At 41.8% G+C, this 16,909-nt stretch overlaps 1 protein-coding gene across 1 annotated transcript in view; it reads right to left on the reverse strand.

The window, feature by feature from the left end:
• Nucleotides 1-16,909, reverse strand: part of LOC138806962 (CKLF-like MARVEL transmembrane domain-containing protein 4) — a 56,459-nt gene that overhangs the window by 14,710 nt on the left and 24,840 nt on the right. The window contains exon 2 of the mRNA XM_069992466.1: nucleotides 884-1,060. Coding sequence (XP_069848567.1) covers nucleotides 884-1,060 — 177 coding nt within the window. The remainder of the gene's footprint in view (nucleotides 1-883; nucleotides 1,061-16,909) is intronic.

A 16,909-nucleotide genomic window follows, 5' to 3' on the forward strand; every position in this document is an offset into this window, starting at 1 on the left:
CCTGAACTCTTGGCCTGGGTGCTGTCCCTTAGCTCTTCAGCTCAAGGCTAAGGTTCTACCACTTAAGTCACAGTGCCACTTCTGGCTTTTTTCTGCTTATGTGGTGCTGAGGAATCAAACGCAGGGCCTCATGCATGCAAGGCAAGCACTCTACCACTGACCACCTTCCCAGACCCAAGCATACGTTTCTATCAAAGATGTTTTGAGCAAAGCACTCAAGCCTTTCCCAGATGCTCCAGATTAATAATTACTTCTAAACTTCACAAGTCATGAACATTTATATTCATACTTTCAATCCCTCCAAAATCAATATTTTTGTAACTAGCTTTTGTGTCTAGTCTAAAAAATATGCAAATGTATTAATGCCACTTTCCCATATTTTGAGAATACCAACACAATGAATCTTCTCAGATGATCATCAAGTAAAAATGACATCTTTAAAAGAGCCTAGACAGGGCTGGGAAGGTGGCTCAGTGGTAGAGCGCTTGCCTTGCATGCCTGAGGCCCTGAGTTCGATTCCTCAGCACCACATAAATAAAAAGAAAAAAGCTGGAAGTGGCACTGTGGCTCGAGTGGTAGAGTGCTAGCCTTGAGCTGAAGAGCTGAGGGACAGTGCCCAGGCCCAGAGTTCAGGCCCCACGACCGGACCCAAAAAAAAAAAAAAAGAGCCTAGACAATTTTGCTATGGTGTTCCTAAGATGAGATAAGATTTAATTCATATTGTAGTTTTAGACAAATAGGTAAAGAAATTTTAAAATTTCACAGATCAACTATGATGAGATATTTAAATGTTAAAATAAACTAGAACCAAACATTTGATCTAGAGAGGTTCCAAGTCTCTAAGCAGCCCCAATCCTCAGGTAGTCATGTGGCCTATACTCACTGTCAGGTTCCAGTTGATCTGGGGGATCCTCATGTGGAGGTTGAGACTGAACAGAACCAGCAAGACTCCAGTCACCACAAATGCACTGCAGCTTACAAACTCGAAAAAGTAGAGGCCTTCGCACGGGGAGCATTCCATGATGGTCTCAATGCAGATGAACGCAATTAGGGACAAAATCTAGGAAGAAAATTGGAAACGTACATGCATGTGTATATTTAGTACATATTTGTGGACATACATGCCTATCGTGTTAAAGCAAAACAACAACAGCCAAAGAGTTCTCTAGGGATTACAATGTAACTGTAAGAAATATGACCTGTTTCAATTCTTAGGTAGGAAAGGTAGAGAGTGAAAGATTAAAAATTAGAGTTATATTTTACAATTGCTAACTGCTGATTTTGCTTTTATAAACTTGCTCGCCCTAGCACTAACCCCCCTCCCTTCTGGAAATAAGGAATTGAGTAAAAAGTCTCGGAGCCCAGATGCCAGCCCCTGGGACAAGGTTTGTGGTCATAGATAAAGAACAAACAGGTATGTTTTTCTGGTTCCTGTTTGAAGATTCCCTAAGTGGCTAAATGGGACCCAAGATAGGGACCCAAGATAAGGACCACCTGGCAAGTCCAGCAAACTAGGCCAAATGTTAATCAATCACAAGCCTGTAACTCTGTAAACTCCCTAACCCTTATCTCCCAGAGTGACTACCTCAGTTTGATCATCCGCGCCAATTGTTTTATTACAAAGAGTGTTATAAACTTCCCCGTGTAGTAAAAAATGATTGCTAGAGTGTATAGTGACCTCTAATCGGGCCAATCCCCAGACGCCTTGTGTTCTGTGTCAATCTTGGGGTTTCTGCCTTTAAAAATGCCTGTAACCGCTGCTCGAGGCTCTCTCCTGTGCCGAGGCAGAGAGACCGTTTGCGCAAACGCTGAATAAACTCCTCTTGCTTGTTGCATCTACTGGTTTGGAGTCTTGGCTTCTGGGGCGCCCTCCCGTTGAGGAAAGTATCCCAGAAGTCTGGGGTCTTTCAGAGAGAGGCCTAAATAAAAGGATCAAATTCCTTAGCTAGGCGCCAGTGGCTCATCTGTAAACCTAGCTACTCAGAAGGCTGAGAACTGAAGGATAGCAGTTCAAAGCCAGCCCAGGCAGAATATCTGTGAGATTCCATCTCCAATTAACCAACAAAAATGCTGGATTGGAGGTGTGTCTCAAGTGAAAGAATGCTAGCCCTGGGTAAGAAAGTCAAATGAGAATACAAAGCCCTGAGTTAAGTGCTAGTACCCAGCACACATGCGTGTATGCACACACACACACACACACACACACACACACACACACACACACACACACACACACACACACACACACACACACACACACACACACACACACACACACACACACACACACAGCCCACACAGCCAAAAGGATCAAATTCCTAATGTAAACATGGAAGGCCCCACCACTATACTGAAATCAGCCTAGTATGGGGTAGCCCTGGGAGGGAACAGCTGGCCCTTAGGGAGAAGAAGAAAAACACTTCTGTGATGTTCAGGTTTTTCTTTTGCCACCATACTTCCTAAGCTGCCTATCCCCGTTAATCATCTCTAGCCCAGTTCTGCCACACGCCAAAAGGGGGGAATCCTGTGCTATCTAATGCTAGCTGGGAGGTTCATGCTAGGCTGACCCCAGCTAAATGGGATCACAATGGCTTGAAAAGAATGACTGACACAACCCCTTCTTCCCCCATATGCTTTTCAAAGTGTATCACTGGATTTCATCACAGGAAGACAGACTGGCAATTTATTTTAAAAAATTAAAAATCAACCAATGATAGAATCAATTCCTTTCTGAAAGACAAAAGTAACATTCTAAGCAGAGTTCAGAGAGACACCAACAGAAGTTACCAAGGAAACCTGTAGAGGAAGGAGACAGCCCAAGGCTGTGGTAATAGACCTAGGACCAAGGGAAGGTCAAGTGGTTTGGGGCCATTGGTTCCTTGGTTTCCTGGCCTCTGCTTGGCTCCCTTCCAGGAGCCACTCAGGGAGTGGCCCTAACCCCACAGGTTAAGGAGGCAGAGGCAGGGAGCCCCACACACGGGATGTGGGGTGTGAAATGCAGAAGCAGCTCTGCCTCCAGCTTGCCCAGCAGATCTGGAATCTGCTTTCTGACCAAGGCTCCAGATGACTAATGTGGAGAAGCAGCCAAGGCACAGGCTGCCCTGGGGCCCTCCCCTCCTTCCTTCCTCCACCTCCCTCCTGAAATCCCACTAACACTTTCAGTGTTCCTCTCAATGGGCCACCTCAAGGGGCAGTCTTTCTATTCCACCCTCCCCCAAGGCCCTGTCCTCCCTCTGCTTTCACAGTCCATCTCTCTGCCTCCTGGGCATGTGAGAGCAGGGTCAGGCCAGTTCCCTTGACTCCTAAGACATAATGTACAATATCATGCATAGAGTTGGCAAACTGGGCTCAAGTGGGCTACTACAGCCCCCACATCTACCATTCTTGACAAATCTGTCAAGTTGTCTGCCAACGGAGGGGTGGGTCTGCTTTCCCACTGTCCATAGTTGTAGGCAACACATCTTTCCTAACCATCCCTGGTATGCTCACCTTTCCATTCTTAAGTCAACATATAATATACAATTCAGGTTGGTCAAAGGATGCAAAGTTTCAATTAGGCAAGAAGAATTAGTTCAAGAGCTCTATTGTGCAGTATGATGGCTATAATTTTTATAACAGTGTATCAGATTTTTAAAATGGGTAAGAAGCAGAGCTTAATTCTTTTTACTAAAACAAAAAATAAGTGAGGTAATGTGCAAGCTGGAGCCATTCCACAATATATACATATTTTAAAACATCATGTAGCACCCAGTAAACATATACAGCTTTTATCTGTCCATTAGAAAATAAAAGACATAGTCTCTGAATACATACTTTGTACTTTTCCTAATGACTCTCCTTATAATTCTCCATAGGACCTTAGACCTTAATTCACTCTCTAAATTACATGCCTAACTTGCAATCTATTCACAAAAGAAACAGTTCATATAAGGGAAACTCCTAAACTACTTTTTCTTTTTTCATCCCTGTAATCGGATCTACTAATCTTGGGCAAGAAATAACACACTATACTGATGAGTTACAAATGTTTCTGGTATGTTAACTTCAACCATATTTGTGAGGAAAGGTAACACCTACATTTTTAAAAGTTAAAATGAAAACAGCTTCAAGAATATGCTAATATGAAAGGCCACTTACAGCCCTTAACAAGATTTTTAAAACCCTGTTTGCTAGCTCATAGATTTTTGTTTGTTTTAATTAAATAAAGGCTAGAATAGGGAACTAGGGAGAAAGACTAAAGGCAGGGCAGGCGAATGAAGCGGAAGCAGGCAGGATGCAGAAGCCCTAGAACAGGCTGGAATAGTGCTGTGGGAAGCAGAGGAGGCTCTCAGGAGGAAGGGCAGGTGAAAGGCAGGAGATCAATCAGCTAGGGCCTGAGCAGGGGCTTTCAGGAAGGAGGCTTTCAGGAAGGGAGGCTAAATACATATGCTCAAGGCCAGACAGGTCTGGAATCAAAGGAAGCATTAAGGAAGCACTTAGAGAGAGGTACAAAGAGATTTGAGTCTTGTAACCACATTGTACAATTATATATTAAATAAGTAAATAAATAGCCACCAGCTATTGCAGAGAGAAGGACCACAGGAGACTGGTCTGTTGCAGGGGTGAATGGAGCATGGACTAGGTGGGTGCAATACAGATGATGACAGGGTTAAACTCTTGGCCTATGTTGAAGGGCCCATAGCTCTTGCTGCCATATAACTAAATGTGAGGGGAAGAGAGGTAAGTGCAAGTCTCGGTCTTCCCTGCCAAGCAATGGGAAGAATGGCATTGCCATCTTGAGATAAGGAAGCCTGCAGGGGATCTGGTTTGCATGGGGAAGGATCTCAGATTCTCAGTTTAGATCATGGTTAAGGATGAAGTAGAAGGATGGAGAGTTCAAGGCCAGCCTGAGCTATACAGGAAGACCCTTCTTAATCAATCACATTTTCAGCTACCAAGTGGGTGTGTCAGCTTCTAGAATGGCCATACCCATGTAGGCCTCCCTAGTATTTGCATCCTGTGACACAATAGATATGGCTCACCTATTACCTGATTTAACTTGCTAGGTCGGGAAAGTCTATGTGATTTCTGCTTTGCTCTTTGCCTCTGTGGGATCACTTACTTTGGGGAAAAGGCATTTTTCAGTCTCAAAGACATTCAATAGGCCTGTGCAAAGACCAAGTGCCAAAGAAGTAAAGCCTCCTACCAACAGCCAAGTGAGTGAGCCTTCTCAGGAGCAGGTCAACCTGCCTTCAGTTGACACTGCCCCAGCTGACACCCTTACCGTGACCACATGAGAGGGCTAGAGCAAAGCCACCCTAGAATTTCAAAACCCTAAAAGCAAAATAATAATAAAGGATTTTAGCTTGGAGCTAGCTAGTGGCCCAAACCTGTAAATCTTGCTATTCAGGAAGATGAGGTCTGAGGATCATTCTTTGAAGCCAGCCCTGGAAGAAGTATATGTGAGGCTCTATTTCCAATTAATTAGCAAAAAGCTGGAAGTAGAGCTGTGATTCAAGTGGTAGACTATCAGACTTGAGCAAAAAATCCAAGTGAATACACAAGGGCATGAGTTCAATCCCTAGTGCTGGTATACAATAATAATAATAATAATAATAATAATAATAATAATAATAATAATAATATAGCCAGGCCCTGATGTCTCACACCTATAATCCTAGCTACTCAGGAGGCTGAGACCTGAAGATCTCAGCTCAAAGCCAGCCCCAGAAGGAAAGTCTGTAAGACTCTTATCTCCAACTGACCACAAGAAAGCTAAAAGTATAGCTGGGGCTCAAGTGGTAGAGTGCTAGTTTTGGGCAAAAAGGCTCAGGGACAGTGCCCAAGCCCTGAGTTTAAGCCCTCAGACTGGCACAAAAGATGATAATAATAATAGTATTAATAATAATAATATAGATTATTTTTTCAAGCCACTGGGAGTAATTATGCAGCAATAGATAAGATGTTAGGGAGCTTTGTTCATATAGTAATAAGTACCTACTAGTCATTACCTGGGGACAAATCAAGCACTACACAGTTAGAAGTGGAGCTGTATGTGGCTCAAGAAGTTAAGCACTAGCCTTGAGCAGAAAAAATTAGGGAGTGCACCCAGGTCCTGTGATCAAGCCCCAGAACCGGCACACACAAAAAAGTACAAGGCATTTCTCATTCTTTACTATACAATCCCCCAATATAACTCTATTTTACATAAGGAAAGAGATGATATCAACAGGTATCAAGGGACAGACACAAGATTCCTACTAAAGTGAAATCTAATTATCACTGCTGTAGCACACTTACCTACAAGAAAATAAAAAATAAGAACAACAAAAAAGTTATACTGAACAACTGACAACTTTGAGGCAACCAAGGAGTTAAAAGTAACTGAACTTACAGCACCTTTGCTGAGGGCAAGGGCCACATGTTAAAGATTGCAGAGATGTCTGAGAAGATGTAAGTAAGGAAAAGCTATGGGGGTGCTAATCAGGAGGGCATGAGTACCCTTGGAGAGCCCTTTCCATGTAATACCTACCAGCTGACCCAGAATAGGCATTTTTCATAGTTGACAAGTAAATTGATATTATGAGGTTGTCAGATTTCCACAAACTGTGGAAATTCCAGAACTGTGGCTAATTATGATTGGCAACATCAAAAAGGAGGAAGGGAGGGAAAAAAGAGGACTGGCTGGCTATTATAACACTGATTAAATGTTCATAAATCCCCATGTTACCACTGACCCGAGTATAAACTGTTAAGAGCTTTCTGGAGAACAGTACCATTCACCTAGATTCCCAGTTCTCTTCTGAACAGGCACAGGATGGGGCTGGAAACTTATTGTGAGACTATCCAGAGGTGGATTTATTCTAGAGGATGAAGCTAATGCTTCAGAGCCCTGTCTTGCATCTGCTCCTTGCAAGACCCTACCTAGAAGGGCCTCTATCTAGCAAGATGATCATATTGTCATGTTTTTTGTAAAACTTCAAAAGCAAGCTGTTATAACTGCAATCAGTTAAGACCACCACCTCTTCCCACTCCAACTTTGTCACAGATCCCTGTGCCAGGTGATGATAGAACAGCAAAGACAAAATGGGGCGTCGGCTAATTGGAAATTGAGGGAGGGGCACCTTAAATTTGGGGTCAGTTGTCACTTCCATATATGGTCAAGTTCCTGTAGCTTTCTCAGTGTGGGAAATGTTCCAACACACACTGCAATGACTGACCTGACATTATGATAGAGGGATAGGGCCCCAAATTCAACTAGAAGTGTATAGGTAGTGAAGGAGAAATAGGGAGTGAAGTATGTGAAGCCAGAACTTGACTGGGACATTCTTCAGCCTGGCAGGTGCACAAAGTGGCAGCAGAGATCACGCTGTCATCAACACCCAATGGACACTGTGTCTAATGCAGCATGTGGAATTATGAATCACTCTACACTTCCTCCTTCTTGGTGGGAATCATGTGAAAAGAACTCACTCTAGGGTTTGTAAGGCACAACACAATAGCAGTACTACAAATAGCAAGTCCTATATAGGAGGCTGCAGTTTTGTGTTTCAACGTTTTAGATCACACTTTGGTATTCTTGTCAGATTTTGAACAAAGATTGATAATCCCAGATAAAAAGGCACCAAAACCTGCTTCCAACTTACTGGAACAGCCTGAAAAAGCATTCCAGTGACAGACTCCTACACAGACTTACCAATAAACCTGTACCTAGTAGAAGAGCCCCTCTCCACCACACACACACACACACGCACGCACGCACGCACGCACGCACACAGAGTTAGTCAAGCTCAGGACTTTGTTCATGCTAGGCCAAGTGCCTTGCCACTGATCTATACCCTAGCTCTTAGAAGAGCAAATGGATATTATATAGCAAAGCTGCTTGACATAATGTAGTAGCAATCTAAAAATCTTATGTAATAAACTTAAATTTTAGATTGATTTTGTATACTTTTTCAGAATTATTGATCACAATGAAGTTCAAAAACAACAAGTTTTTAGTGGAGCCCAAAACAAAAAACAGAAAGAAAATAAGTTTTAAGCCCATAATTTAGGTGCTTCTCATTTTAAATAATCGTTCACTATGGAACAGGTTCTGGGCTTTTTTTGTTTTTTGTTTTTTTTTTTGCTGGTCCTGGGGCTTGAACTCAAGTCCTGGGCACTGTCCTAGAGCCTCTCTGTGCTCAAGACTAGTGCTCTACCACTTGAGCTACAGCACCACTTCCGGTTTTCTCTGCTTATGTGATACCGAGGAATCTAACCCAGGGCTTCATGCATTACTAGGCAAGCACTCTACCGCTAAGCCACATTCCCAGCCCTTTATTCTTTTTTTTTTTTTTTTTAATTTTTTATTGTAAAGATACTATACAGAGGGTTACAGTTACATGAGCAAGGTAATGAGTACACTTCCTATTGGGCATTGTTACCCCCTCCATTGTTTTCCTCCTACTATCCCTTCCCTCCCTACCTTCCCTGAGGTGTTTTTTTTTTTTTAATTGTGATTAAGTGATTACATAATTTCCCAAATTTCACAGTATTGTGGAATAATGATCCTCATTTAAAGTCACAAGTTCACTCTAACTTTCCTGGAGCAAATTGTCTATCACGGTCTATAACATATAACAGTGTACACATATACACCATACATGTGATCAGCAGCATGGGGATATTTAGTAGTGGTTCGACCAGATGAGTGGAAGTTCTTTGTTTCTTAAGTCCTGTTAATTTTGTCATATCACCTAACATTTTGGATTTAGCATCCACTTATCAGGGAGACCATATACCGTTTGTCTCTTTGCTCTTGACTTACCTCGCTCAACGTGATTCCTTCTAGCTCCATCCATTTCCCTGCAAATGCCATTATTTTGTCATTTCTAATGGCTGCATAATATTCCATTGTGTATAGATACCACAATTTTTGGATCCATTCATGTGTGGTGGGGCATCTGGGTTGTTTCCATATCCTAGCTATTGTGAACAGTGCTGCAATAAACATGGAGGTGCACGTGTCCTTGTATATTCCTGTTATTCAGGGTAGATGCCTAGAAGTGGTATGACTGGGTCATAAGGGAGGTCAATCTTTACCAGCCCTTTATTCTTAATTATATATATTTTATTCCTAAAGTAGGCCTCCAAAATCTTATGAGTCTCAAGACCCCCTCCCCAAACCTGATATGCCTCTGGGTTTGGGCAATGAAATGTGAGCAGGTGAAGTGCCCGATACTGTGGCAGCAGTCTTTAGGGACCACAAGCAATCTCACTATGTTCTTGCCCCAGCCCCAACAGCCAGCAAAACTCCAGACTGGGCATGGGGAATGGGGATGCATGACAAATAAACACATAAACATATCCACTGGACTTCCACTAAGAAAAAGCAAAATCATTTTCACCTAACAGGCTTTATTTAGTTACTTATTCATTTATTTGGTGTACCAGTCCTGAGTTTTGAACTCAGGGCCTGAGAGCTATCTGTGAGCTGTTTTGCTCAAGGCTAGTACTCTATTACTTGAGCCCCAGTTCCACTTCTGATTTTTTTTTTTTTTGATGGTTAATTGGAATTAACCATCTCTCTCTGAGACTTTCCTCCTTGGGCTGGTGCCAAACTATGATCCTCAGACCTCAGCCTTCTGAGTAGCTAGAATTACAGACCTGACCCACCAGTGCCTAGACAACTTACCAGACTCTTAACAATTACAGTGCTATCCTGTATATAGGCACCCCCATACTGATGGTGAGATTACTGACAGCCCCTGCACAATCCTTGTCATAACTGTTAGCACCTAGCAGGAGAGCCATGGTTAAACATACTACTACACATCTACATACAGTAAGGAACCAAAGGCCAAGTAATAGGCAAAATATATGTACTGATGGGGAAGGATGGCTAGGTGTTGCTTAGAAGAACTGAGGTGCTTGCTTGGTTGCCAGTGGAGCACCCTTCTACACAGAAGTGAATTTTGTCTTACTGAGACCAAAAACAAAAACAAAAAACAGCCAGGCACTGGTGGCTCACAATTGTAATCCTAGCTATTCAGGAGGACCAGATCTGAGAACTGCAGTTCAAAGCCAGCCAAGGCAGGAAAGTACGTGGCATTTTATCTACAAAAAACAAACAAAAACAAAAAGAATGTGGAGCTGTGGCTAAAGTGATAGAAAGCTAGCCTTGTGCAAAAGAACACAGGGACAGCACTCAGACCCTGAGTTCAAGTCCCAGAACTGGCGCAAAATAAAAAAGAACAAAGCAAAGATGTAAGGCATAAAGTGATCTAATTTTGAGTGAGGCACAAAAAAAAAGGCCAGTTGTGTTCACAAACATACTACATGTATTGAAATACTTATATTAAACAATTAACAAAGGGAAAGCTCTACGCTTAGAACTAACTAGAGTACCATGGAATAGAGGAGACTGTTCTTTTTGGTTTTAAATACTCTTGTAGAGTGTAAATATCTAAATATGATATATCTTCAGAATTCATGAGTATATATTTAAATGCATGCATATATTACACAATATATGTGTATGTTAGAAACATAAATGTATATATACAAGTATGCATAAATATAAATATATCATATTTATACAAGTTCAGGAAGAACCTACAGCAAAATATTAACAGTGAATCCATCTACATGGCAGACATGCAGTGATGTTGTTTTAGGTATCTGTTATTTTCCAAAATATCTACAATAAGCATTCATGGTTTTAGTTGTTGTTTTTTTTTATTGTGAAAATACTGTACAGAGGGGTTACAATTACATAGGCAAGATAATGAATACATTTCTTATCAAGCATTGTGGCCTCCTCCTTTGAGTTTTAGTTATTTTTTAAAAAAAGTTTCATGCATTGAATTTTTTTAAATCCAGGTTTTCTTGAGTTAAATGTTAGTGACCTCTACGAACCAATCTGCTTTGAAATCATTCATGACTATTTTAAAATGAAATTAAGAGCTTGAATCAGAAATGCAAGCAGAGTCTACAAGTTTATGTTCATTCCATTGCTTTATCACGAGTTCATCCTCAGCAGAGCTGCCTAGTGGCAGCAAGCCAGCCAATCTCCTCTACTCTGAGCCACTGTCTAAGGCTAGTGTCACCCACTCTAAACGTAACAGCAAAGGCCCCAGGAAGGAACACTGCCTGCATGCCTTCCAAGGCATCTTTAAAGGTTCATCAGATTCCAAATCTTCCTTGATTATCAGCTTATCGAAGGATCTAAAGAGGCACAGATTAAAATATACCTACAAAATATAGCATTTATAACAATTTTTAATACCCTGATCTATATGAGAAGCCTTAAAAACTGTCACATGCTAAAATGACTACTATTTGAAACCAGGGACCATTACTGTTGTGTCTCAAGTACCAATGCCACCAGACCCTCTGGGTTATGGAATAGGAGCCCTATATTCACATAGCTGTGCATGTCCATACTACCACACCACATAGCTTTGGGGTTTCTTATGCTAAGCCCCATGTCATTTCTGCCTTCACTACATCTCTGGTCTCAGGGTGCTCATGGCACATCAGTATGGCACATCCCTGAAAAGTGCAGTTAAACCCAATTGCCTTTATTTGATTCCTGAATTATGCTACAAGAACACAGAATTCCCCCTATCCTTGCACAGCTATTACAACCTTCAAGTTTGCACAGAAATGTTTGGAGCAAAACCAGTTTGGGAAACAGACAATCCATTCTCAACTTGGTCATGCATAATTCACAGAGTAAGAACATAGAAACCCAGTGACCCAGTAGGTTCCCTCAGCAATAGGCCCCGGTGAACTGAGTGGTCACCACGCACCACAGAGCAGCATCTCATATCAGGCCATCCTCTGACCAGCTCTAGCACATTCAAAATCAAAACATCTCTTCCCACCAACACTGAAAACATATCTGAGGAGAAATAAACACATGGCTTGTATTCAGCCACACCACAAGGGAAAGTCTTTACCATCCAACTCCTGCTAGAAGCCCTTGGGACATGCTGGACAGAGAAGGCAGGGAGGGGGAGGAAGTCCACACAGCAATTCCTCTTCAGAACTCATCTCTGTGCCCAGCACTCGTAGGGCATGTTAACATGGGATCCTGGAGCTAGAGGACTGAGGAGGCCTTTCCATCTCTTCAAGTCCTGAGCTCAAGGCTTCAAAGATGTACTGTATCTGTATAGGCTTGTTAAATGGCAGATCATCTTCAAACTTAAGCTTCTAAACTAGAAGCTATGTCACATGTGTGCCAAGGGACTGAAATAGTTGTGCTTGGAACCTAAGTGTAACAATGGTTTGCATATAAGGAATATCCATAAGGTAGATGCTTCCTAAACATATAGGGCCATTAGATCCTAGGACAAACCTTGTCTTTGATCCCACACCCATTCAAGAAGTGGAGCATACCACCATTGTAAGGCTCAGTTTGTCCAGGGCTCCAAGGGTGCTACCTCCTCATGCCACAAGATGCCCAACATATGACTTAGCTGTAGTCTTCCCACACTTTGACCAAAGGAAACCGATCAGTGTACAGCTTTTCTTTTAGGAACATAGCATGAAAGCTGGGTGACCAATGCCAAGAAGGTCCCTGAAACCCACCAACGTGATTACTCATACTCAAAGGGATCTTACTATAGGAGCATCTTTAGTTTTCTAAGAATTATCTGCCAGTCACCAGTGGCTCATACATGTAATCCTGGCTACTCAGGAGGCTGAGATCTGAGAATCATGGTTTGAAACCAGTCTGGGTAGGAAAGTCCATGAGACTCTTATCTCCAATTAATCACAGAAAAAGCAGGAAGTGGCACTTGTGGCTCAAGTCACAGAGCACTAGCCTTAAGAGAAAGGAGCTCAGAGACAATGTCCAGGCCCAAAGTTCAAAGCCTACAACCGACCAAAAAAAAAAAAAAAAAAAAAAAAAAAGAATCATCCATGGGGCCCTCTTCTAGAGATGCCATCCCATGAGGAAAATGAATTTAAAATAATACCCTCTTCTCCCTTTGACACAATAGGGGAATGAGTAAATATTTTTTAGTCCTGACAAAGGTGCTAATTATAGGTGTAAATTATTTAACTTGCAACCACCATCTGATGTGATCTTTGGTTTCACTGTTTTTCTCCATCTAAATGGACAGTTGCCAAGCTACGTATTTAACAGTTACAAAGGGTAAAAACCAAACCACCAAGGGCGAAGACCACAGACCCCAACCCATGTGTGTATGCATACACACACACACACACACACACACACACACACACACACACACACACACACACACACACACACACACACACACACACACACACAGAGGCAGGGAGAACTAATAATTAATCAGTAGCAATTAGTTGAACAAAAGAGTTAAGAGGTAGAGATAAATATGTTCCTTATTGCTATGGAAGAAATGAGGAGCAAAGGGAGAGGATGCCAAGGGCTTAGGGTGGTCAGAAGGAAGTGAGGAGGGCAGGCAGCCAGGGTCTATCAGAGTGCTACAAGGTGTGCACTGCTGGCAGGCAGCCATTACTCCAAGCAGAGCTGCCTGCATCCCAAAGGCTTTGTTTCCACCAAAGACAGAAGGGCCCAGGCTGTTAATGTCCCGGGAAGCTGTCAATTAGTTTAGCCTGAGGTTGGCCATGGTCACAAACACTTTCTCAAGCCAGTACTGACAAATTTTCCAAGCTGAGTTCTACCTTGTAAATAATTTTTCTGTTTTGGAATCCTAAAGCCATAAATAAGAGTTGAACTTTAGAGCATGCATTCCAGTTCTGTTTTGGGGCACAACACTCATTTTTTTTGTCAGTTCTTATAGCATGAGTGGGCATCAGGGCACACATTAAACCCACAGGTGACCTGTCAATGAGAGCTAGCCACAGGATAGCATAGTCTCAGGAGAATTACAGCAGATTTATTTTTGGCTATCCAACTATTCAATGTTGTCCAATGAAGTATAAAACAATTTCCTATTTTTTAAAAAGTCTAGAAAATCTTATGTGGCTTGATGATACAACTGCACATGGTTGCAGAAAACCACAGGACGGTCAGCATCTTTCTTGCCAAGAGAATCTCCACAGAATTTTACAGCAAATGCCATCCTACCCAAAAAGCTCTATTTCCAGACCATTTAGATTAGTAATGGAGCAAAAACAATGCACATGATGAGAACATGGGAATCAACTGCCTGCAAACCATATGCATCTGAAGACATTTAACGCTGCTGCTGGCATTAGGATTTTCTTTCCTGTTTCCCTGAGACCCCAAAGGCAGCATATACACCCTCACATGATTAAAAACAAAGTGGTCTCCTTTCCCTCTTCTACTTTCTCAGGAACCTCCCCATGCCAACATGACAAGGCCCCTTAATGGAATGAAAACAGAACACTGCTTTTCTCGTTGATTGAGAAACCAGCAGGCTGTGGCAGGTTTTGCTAAACACTGACTTAGGACATGAGGGTGAACTGCATATTCTGAGACCAGAAAAACCCAGCTCACTGACACACACCTACTTCTGTACCATCCCTCTGCGGAGGGTCCAGCCTGGCCTCTGTGGAGAAGGTAGCAGCTAGTAGAAGGTAGCCTCCCTAAGCACCCAAAGCCATGACCCCAAGAGCCTCTGTGCACACACCACAGATTCCAGGTTACTGATCAGCATAGTATTTACAAATGATGACCCTAGTCCCAGAAGTAATGACAACAGTGGCTCATGGAGTCCTCATAAAAAAAGACTCCTCTGTTGATGCCTCCTACTGTGCATCAAAAGCTGTGCAGGAAGGGGTAAAGCCATTAGCATCCTCTAGTTTAATTTTCCCCCTATCCTGGATGGGTTGGTTCTTTTTCCATTAAAATATACTTCAGTTTAATGGCTTTTAGCATATTGAAAGTTGCCTATCCACAGCTCACGCCTGAATTCTAGCTATTCAAGAGGAGATCTGAGGATTGAAGTTCAAGGCCAGCCCAGAAGTCTGTAAGACTTTTATGTCCAACTAAACACCAAAAAGCCAGATGTGTAGCTGTGGCTCAAGTGGTAGAGTGCCAGCCTTGACAAAAATAAAGGGAAAATGCACAACACACACACACACACACACACACACACACACACACACACACACACACACACACACACACACACACACACACACACACACACACACACACACACACACACACACACACACACACACACACACACACACACACACACCCTACCACTGGGCTACATTCCCACCCTAGAAGTGTAGTCTTAAACCCCATCTTACTTGTAAGGCCCCACTATCAGAGGAGGAAGTGAAAGGAAGAGAGAAGAGGGAGAGGAGGAGGAGAAAGAGGAAAGGAGGAGGAGGTGGAGAGGAGGAATACTTTTTAATCACATAAGAACTGTAACTCGATGGTGGAGAAGCTTGGCAGGCATCACTTTAACCAGCTTAAGATGGCCAGTAATGGACCAAATTCACATCATTTGCCCTGTGTTATGCACTGAAAGGAATGCATCATCATTTTTACAGTATTCCCGACAATACCACAGCAACCAGAATCTAAACAGCAGAAAACGTCAGACAAACCCAAATTGAAGGACATTCTACAAAACAACTGGCCTGTGTCCTTTCATAATGTCAATGCCATGAAACACAGAGCTGAAGAGCTATTCTGGACTCAAGGAGATTCAACAGGCATGGTGACTAAATGTAACTAACACAGGACCCACAACATGGGAAAGAAAAGAAAAGAAAAAGAAAGAAAGAAAGAAAGAAAGAAAGAAAGAAAGAAAGAAAGAAAGAAAGAAAGAAAGAAAGAAAGAAAGAAAGAAAGAAAGAAAGAAAGAAAGAATAGAAAAGAGGGAGAGAGAGGGAGAGGGAGGGAGGGAAGAAGGGAGGGAGGGAGGGGAGGAAGGAAGGAAGGAAGGAAGGAAGGAAGGAAGGAAGGAAGGAAGGAAGGAAGGAAGGAAGGAAGGAAGGAAGGAGCATCAATGGCTCACTCTTGTAACTAGCTACTCAGGAGGCTGAAACCTAGAGGATCTAGATTCAAAGCAGCCTAGTAAAGAAGTCTGTGAGACTCCATCTCCAAAATAACCAGCAAAAACCAGGGCTGGGAATATGAAAACTTGGGAGCAAGCAACCTGAACAAGTGCCAAAATAAGTGCATGACCATAAATAAATAAATAAATAAGATTTAAAGAACAATTTTGAGTAGGGGGAAAATATGTATGGCAATGAGAGTTATAGATTTGCTAATGCTACTCAATCATTAATTTCCTGATCTAGGTATATTATTATACATAGTTACAAAAGAGAGTAGTTTTGTTTTCAGAAGACTGAAGTTTCAGAGATTAAAAAAAAAACAACTCAGCACTTGGGGCTGAGACAGCAAGATCTTGAGTTCAAGACCAGTCTGGGCTATATTGTGAGACCCTGTCTCAAGAACAAGAAAAAAGAAAGAAGAAAGATAAAGAGATATTGGGTCTGCCATAAACTGTCCAAGAGATTTAAAACATGATTCAAACATCCATATACATGTGCACATATAGACATACCTACAGTGACAGAATAACATGGAAAATCTAGATTTTATTTTGTACTACTTTTACAACCTTAATTCATACATTTTTTTCAAAACTAAAAAATCTTAAGTCCCATATCTGAGTCACAGCACCACATTTAGATAGTATTAAGTGACCACTAAATATTAAAATATATTAAGAACATAAAATTCTACAGGTTTGTATAGATATGACATCATAAAAGGGAATACCTCATTACTTCTTAAAATTCATTTTCAGCCTTTTAGTAAAAAGTTACTAAGAGCATTAGCTTGTTATTAGAATAACTGAAAAATAAAGGAAAATAGTAACAAATCTACCTTTCCTTTCCTGTACAAAGCTTGTTTTAGGATAATCAAATCAACTGGATGAGAAATATTCCTTATAGAACTTTTGATGAACCCAGGAAGAATCTAAGCCCATGT

The sequence above is a fragment of the Dipodomys merriami genome, unplaced genomic scaffold (assembly GCF_024711535.1).
Source record: "Dipodomys merriami isolate MVZ:Mamm:240054 unplaced genomic scaffold, mDipMer1.0.p SCAF_41, whole genome shotgun sequence".
In the NCBI taxonomy this organism is placed as follows: domain Eukaryota; kingdom Metazoa; phylum Chordata; class Mammalia; order Rodentia; family Heteromyidae; genus Dipodomys; species Dipodomys merriami.